Source organism: Ursus americanus, chromosome 14, assembly GCF_024610735.1.
Source record: "Ursus americanus isolate L20-20 chromosome 14, mUrsAme1.1.p, whole genome shotgun sequence".
Lineage (NCBI taxonomy): Eukaryota > Metazoa > Chordata > Mammalia > Carnivora > Ursidae > Ursus > Ursus americanus.
In genome coordinates, this window is record NC_142140.1 from 56,786,913 (window position 1) to 56,793,796 (window position 6,884).

At 63.3% G+C, this 6,884-nt stretch overlaps 1 protein-coding gene across 1 annotated transcript; it reads right to left on the reverse strand.

The window, feature by feature from the left end:
- Positions 1 to 1,279: 1,279 nt before the first annotated feature.
- On the reverse strand, positions 1,280 to 4,902 carry FEM1A (fem-1 homolog A). The gene has a single exon (XM_045804328.2). The coding sequence runs from the start codon at positions 4,768 to 4,770 to the stop codon at positions 2,785 to 2,787; it is 1,986 nt and encodes a 661-aa protein (XP_045660284.1). The 5' UTR covers positions 4,771 to 4,902; the 3' UTR covers positions 1,280 to 2,784.
- Between the last annotated feature and the right edge of the window lie 1,982 nt (positions 4,903 to 6,884).

Sequence of the window (6,884 nt, forward strand, 5' to 3'; positions counted from 1 at the left end):
GGTCCGGGAGGTCTGAGACAGGGACGCACCGAGCAGCTGGCCGAGCAGGCAGAACCCGAGGCACTGATCCCAGCTCGGGGGAGACAGGCAGCGACTCAGGGGGCTGCGCATTCGACACCTCCACCCTGGCTCCCCACCCGCTCAGCTCGTCGCTCCCCTGCCAGTGACTTAAGTCACCGCGCCCACTGTGTGGCCGTAGGTAGCCGTGGCACCTGTCCCCGCATCTCACCACCCCACCGTCACCCCCAGCTGCCGAGGTTTGGGGACATGGGGTGGCGCACTGCACACACAGCCCTCCCAGCCCACTGGGACTGGTGGGGGCCGGGGGGGGGGGCTCTGACCCCAGCCGGCAGAGAGATGCCCTGCACCCCGAGGCCGCCACCTGGGGGCACCTTCCCGCCCCCAGGAACCGAATCCTCTGCACGGTTTGGCGCAATATAATTACGGCTCACCTAACTCTGAGTGGCCTTCATGAGCCTGGGGCTGAAGTCGTGATCCTCAAGTCTAAGCTCGGGGGTGGCGGGGGGGGGGCATGTGGCCCTGTGGGGGGGGCTCTCTGTGGCGAGTCTTCGAATACGCCCTAGCTGGCTTCCCCCGCTTGCAAAACAGGGAGAACACCTAGTTCCCAGAGCTGCCGTGAGCGGCCCACAAAGGCACGTGGGATGGAGCCTGGCATACAGCAAGGGCCCAATAAATGCTCTGGCCGGTGTTGTGTCTCCTGAGGCCACTCCTTCAAGGCCACGATGCGTTCACACCACAGCCAAGCAGGGCTAGCTGTCCGGGCAGGTGGACCCCCAAGTGAGGCCGGGAGACCGAGCAGCAGCCCCCCCCCACACTGCTGGAGGCTGGGCCTTCCCCAGTCGTGTGGGGGTCCCGCCGGCCCAACCCCGGCCCCAGGCCACACAGCAGCACTTGCGCTGGGCTAACGTGGAGAGCCAGCGGGGCCCCGTGCACGAGGGACCGATCTTCCTCCCCAGCCAGAACCGGCTCCAGGAAGCCCGCCGAGGTCACCCACGGCCTCTTGGGCCCTCCCTGCTCCCTGAACCCTCCCCCATGTCAGGAGGCCACGCCACCTCTTCTGTGGTGACCCTTCTTTTCCACGCGCAAAACAGGTCACCTCCCTGGGAAATCTGACCCGGTGGCCCCGGGACATCCCCAGACAGTGGCCTGGGGGCTGGGGTCGGACCCACACCGCAGGCCTCTGCGCTCCGCAGCACCCTCTCCCGCCAGCCGCCGACAGCCCCGTGGAAGGACTTGAGCGCGGCGCAGACTCGGACCGTAAACTGCCTCATTGCTTTATTCCACGCTTTCGAGGGACAGCGACTGTTTCGGGCCTCGACGGAAGGTCGAGCCTGGCCTCGTGAATAAATAACGTCCTAACTAACACTGCAAATCCAAACGAGGCCGGGACACCCGGGGGCCCCGCGTGGGGCCGTGTTGCTGCCACGCACCAAGGCTGCGGGAGAGGCACGGGGGTGGGGGGGGGAGGAAGTCCCTCTCCTGGATGTGACCCTGGATGTGACCTTCCTCCTGCGTGCGGGCAGCTCCTTCTGTCCCCTTCTACTGCCCCTGCTCTGCCGGCCAGGGCGTGTGCAGACTCGCTCCGGAGAGATCTCGAGGCGGCAGCTTCTCCAGCCCGGGCACTGAGACCCGGAGTGCGGGAAACCGAGATTCTGAAGTTGGCAACGTGTGGCCGTTCCCTGTCCTACCTGGCTGCCTCCACAGCGTACTGGGACTCTACTCGGGAACACCTGGATTCAGGCTTTCAAGCAGCTAAAAAAAAAAGCCAGAGCCGCTGGGCTGCTCCCCGCTGGGGATGTGAGGCTGCGGCGGCCTGGCATTTCTGAACTCAGAAATTGCGAGAACCACACCCAAGCCAGGCCCGCTAGTTCTCGCTGGGTGGGGGAGATGCCACGCCAGCTCCTTCAGCGTTCGGAAAATGCTTCTCCTGCCAATGAGAACGCAACGTCGGGAAGCCCGAGCAGAAGGCAAATGAGTGAAGTTTTAAAAAACGTAGTCACTGTCACGTTAGGGCCCGACACCGCAGACTTCTGCGTGCCTCACCAAACCCTCTACACTGTAAAGCTCACTCCTGACAGCCTCGCCACCCCAGGCACAACGGAAACCTCCGTGTGGAATTCACCTCTTAAATCTCACAAAGCATTCTTTAAAAAAGAAAAAAAACCATGGCGGCAAAACCTCGGGACTCCTGCGCCCCCCGTCACCCGGCCACTCAGGAACCAACAGAACAGCAAACCAACGCAAGCAATGCCAGGGGCAGGGAGTCCCGGGCGCGGAGGGCGTGCAAGTGCGCTGCCGGAAGAAGGGCGGGTCGGTCTTGCTTCTCGCGGTTCCGACTTCCGACGTCAGGAGCCCCCGGTCCCAGCGCTGCGCTGGGCGGCTGCGTTTATCCGGCGACGCGGGGGCAGAGAAGCATGGACCAGGTTCTCGGCTTCTTCCTGTTGCTAGGATAGAAAGAAGGCGAAAGCTTCCATTCCTCTGCCTCCAGGCAAAGAGGCAGAATCCTCTGGAACCCAGGCGGGTGGGACATGCGGAAGGGCACGCATCTTCTCCCGGCGGAAGGCGGGCCCGCGGACTCCTGGCCAAAAACAGCTCTTCAAGCACACGATCCCGAAGGCTGTGAGCACCGACACCCTGCTGGTTCCTCTCCCCTCTCCGCGGAGGGCAGCCGGGCCGCGGAGGCTAGAGGGCCCGAGGGCTCACGAAGAGACGGTGAACGCGCGTGGGCTCCGCCGCTCCCAGATTCTGCTCTCTCCGAAACCCTCAGTGTAGCTCGATGAAGGCCTCCAGCTCCTCGGGGATGAAGCCCTTGTAGGGGACCTTGTTCTTGTCCAGGGCGCGGGCTGCAAGGCACTGCAGGGTGATGTGGTTGAAGGGCTGGATGGTGCTCCTGGCCAGCAGCTTCTCGTCCAGCAGCTCGTAGGCGGTCTTCTTGAAGGCGTTGGTGGCATCCATGTGGGCACCCGCTTCGACGAGGGCGTTCATGATCCCGGGGCAGTTGTTCTGGGCCGCGATGTGCAGCGGGGTGTTGTTGTCAAAGTCCCGGCTGTCCGGGTCGGCCCCACAGTCGAGCAGCACCTTGACCACCTGGAGGGAGGGGAACCGGCCCACCGGGTAGCGGCCGACGTTGGTGGTGTCCTTGTCCACGGCCATGTGCAGGGGCGTGAAGCCGTTCTTGCCGCGCGGGGCGCACTTCAGCAGCCGGTACACGGTCTGGTGCTTGAGGTGCTCCTGGTCCGGCGTGCACTCCACCTTCTCCGACAGGTACAGCAGATGCAGGATGATGGCCAGCGCCTTGGTGAACTGGGCCGAGTCCCCCGGCTCCTTGGGCAGCTGCAGGGCCCGCTCCACCTCCCGCACGCCTTTGCACAGCACGCCCATGAGGTCTGCGAAGCCGATCTGTGTGCCCAGGCTGCCCTTGGCCGCCCGGTCCTGGAGCACGTAGGAGAAGAGCTCGGCGAACGACAGGAAGCTGCTGGCGGTCATGGGGCTCAGGGGCTCCAGGCTGCTCTGCTGCATGTCCAGGGCGTACTTCCAAAGGCGGATGCAGCGCTCGAAGTTGCCCGAGTCGGCGTACACCGCACCCCGGTAGCGGATGTAGTAGGAAGTGTCCGGGTGAGAGGGGCCCAGGATGCGCTCTCGGATCAGCAGGGCCTGCATGCGCATCTCATCCGGGTCCGTGATCAGTGCCTCCAGCTCCTCGGTGGTGTTCACCTCCCTGGAATAGTCGTAGGCCAGGACCAGCTGGGGGGGCTCTGGCTTGGGCAGATAGGCGCCGCCCTGGTGCCGCAGCTCCATAGCTCGTCTCCAGTGCTTCAGGGCCCCGAGCAGATCCCGCTTCTTATCCACGTAAGTGGCTCCCAGCAACTCCAGCGCTTCCACGGCAGCCTCCCGGCTGGTGGGGCAGCAGCTCTCGTAGGAATCGCCAAGCGGCTCCTCTGGGGCGGAGGCGCGGCAGCAGGCCCCCTGCGACTGCGCGCATCCCGGGCCGGCGGCGGAGGGGGACAGCCCCGGCCGCACGCCCTCCCCGGCAGGCTGCTCCTGGATGAGGTACTCCACGATGTTGGTATGGCCCGTGACGCTGGCCGCCAGCAGCGGGGTCATGCCGTAGCCGTCGCGCTCCATGCGGGCATTGCACCCCAGCAGCAGCTGCAGGATCTCCAGGCTGCCGGACTCGGCACAGTCGTGCAGGGCCGTGTTGCCCTTGGCGCTGCGCCGGTTCACCTGGGCGCCCTGCTCCAGCAGGTAGCGGGCGATCTCGCGGTGGCCCTTGTAACAGGAGATCATGAGGCACGTGTGCCCGTGCCGGTTGGCCACCTCCAGGTCGGCCTGGTGCTCGCCCACCAGGTAGCGCACCACCTCCAGGTGCCCGTCGAAGCAGGCGGCGCGCAGGGGCGTCGAGTTGGTGCGCGTGGTGCGGTTCACCGAGGCCCCGCGGCGCAGCAGGCTGCGCACCACGTCCAGGTGGCCGGCGGCTGAGGCGGCCCAGAGCGGCGGCGCGCCCTCGATGGTCTCGCCATCGAAGTGCACCGAGCCGCCCGCCTCCACGCTCGCGCCGCACCGGTCCACCAGGTACTCGACCACGTCCAAGTGGCCGTAGCGAGCGGCGATGAGCAGCGGCGTCCCCCCGCCGGCCACCTCGCCCGTCAGCTCGTCCAGCTCCTCCCGGCTCCGGCCGCTGAGCAGCTTCTGAAGCAGCTGCAGCTTGCCGTCGCGGGCGGCGTTGTACACGGCGGTGCGGAGGTCCATGGTCCGGACTTCCGCCAGGCCATGAGCCGGCCGCCGGGGGATGCGGAGAGCGCGGGCTAGCGCCCGAAGGGGCAGGCGGCAACCTTCACCGTCTCCCCCGCCGCCATCTTAGGGGCTTCTCCGGCGGAACAAAATGGCTGCCGCGCCCAGGGGCCGCGGGCGGTGGCGGGTGCGCAGGGAAATGTAGTCCTGAGAGCCGGCCTCCCCCGCAGGACAGAAGAGGAACGGAGAAGGCCCAGACTACCACTCCTAGAAGGACGCGCACACGCCGAGGTGAACTGAGAGCACGGTGCACGGTGGGGATTGTCGTTCCGATCCAGAGGATTAAGGCGGAAACGCTCAACGCATGGACTACAATTCCCGTCGCGCAATGCTATCACGATGACTTCTGGGACCCGGGCATGTTTGGCTACGTATTTCCTGTGGCTCTCTCAGGGCTCCTGCCCACAGGAAGCGCAGGCGCGGGCCGAGAGACTACATTCCCCAAAAGGCATCGCGAGCGACTCGGAGCCAATCGGGGGCGAGAACGAAGGCTAAGCCGATCAAACGGCCAGGTCTGATCTGGGTTTGGCGTGGCCGAGCCACTGGCCGGCAGGGGGCGCTCGGGAGAGGCGGGAAAGCTGGCGGGGCCAGGGCATCAAACCCAGTGTGGGGCCCTCCTGAGCCTGGGGTGCCTGGTGACTGCACACACAGGTCAACACCCAGGAAGCGTGAGCCCCGGCCCCAAAGTCAGACCTTTACCCCCAACACTCCCCCGCCTCTACTTGGCTGCTGCCTGCCCCGAGATTGTTGAGAATTATGGGAAAGATGAAGGATGTTGGCATGCTCAGGAGGGTTCAAGGAAACGTGTGGTGTTCTCTCACACCTCCCGAGTTTTGCAGGTGCTGTTCCCTCTTCCTGAAACTCTGTTCCACACCCTATTCACTTGGCTACCGAATGGTCCGTCTTCAAGTATCAGCTGAGACCTTGAGTCTTCCTGTGTGGGTCCCCGACCTGGTGGCCTCTGGGTGCCCACCCTGGCACCATTGATGTTCTCCGGGAATCTTAGGGAAATGCTCTGAGTCAGCTCAGGCTGCTGTAACAAATACCACAGAAAGGGTGGCTGTATTAGGTCTCCCAGAGAAATAGGACCCAAGGATATATGTCACACACACACACACACACACACACACACACACAGAATTGGCTCACAAAATTATGGAGGCCAAGAAGTCCTCTGATTGGCCACCTGCAAATTGGAGACCCAGGAAAGCTGGTGGTGTGACTCAGGCCGAGGCCAAAGGCCTGAGAACTAGGAGCTCTAGTTCCTGAGAGTGGGAGATACAGACGTCCCAGCTCCAGCAGGGAGAGCAAATTCTCCTTCCCTCCACCTTTTCGTTCTATCCAGACCCTCAACAAGTTGTATGAGGCCCACCCTCATGGGTGAGGACATCTCGTTCACTCAGTCTACTGACTCCAATGCTCATCTCTTCCAGAGACGCCCTCACAGACATGCCCAGAATGGTTTAGTACCTGCAATCGCAGCATCTCCTTATAGCCCAGCCAAGTTGACACAGAAAATTAACCATCCCAGTGGCTTGAACTACAAACATTTACTGCCCACAGTTTTGGAGGCTCGAAGTTGGAGATCGGGGTGCCAGCGTGGCCGGGTTCAGGGAGAGCCCTTTACCTGGTTGTGGATGCTACCTTCTTTTTGCGTGCTCATAAGAAGGAGAGGACTCTGGTCTCTTTGTCCCCTGACAAGGGCACTAATCCCACCATGGGGGCCCCACCCCTGTGACCTCATCTACCCCTGACCACCTCTCAAAGGCCCCCATCTCCAAGAGCCATCCCCTTGGTGTTAGGGCTTCACATAGGGACTTGAGGGACTTAAACATTCGGTGCACAACGCACTCCAACATGGCTTCCTGAGATTCGGGGTCTGTTCATGGAATTTCTGGATTGCTGCACAGAAAGGAGGGAAAAGATATCAAAGCTCCAAGGAGGGAGAGGTGAGGACAGAACCCCTCGCACAGGCCTGGAGGGGTGAGTTTCTTCTAGAGCGGGGAACAAGTGTAAATGCGGGGGCTAGAGGCAAAAACAGCTATGAATGTCCCTGGGTTCGTAAGTGGTGG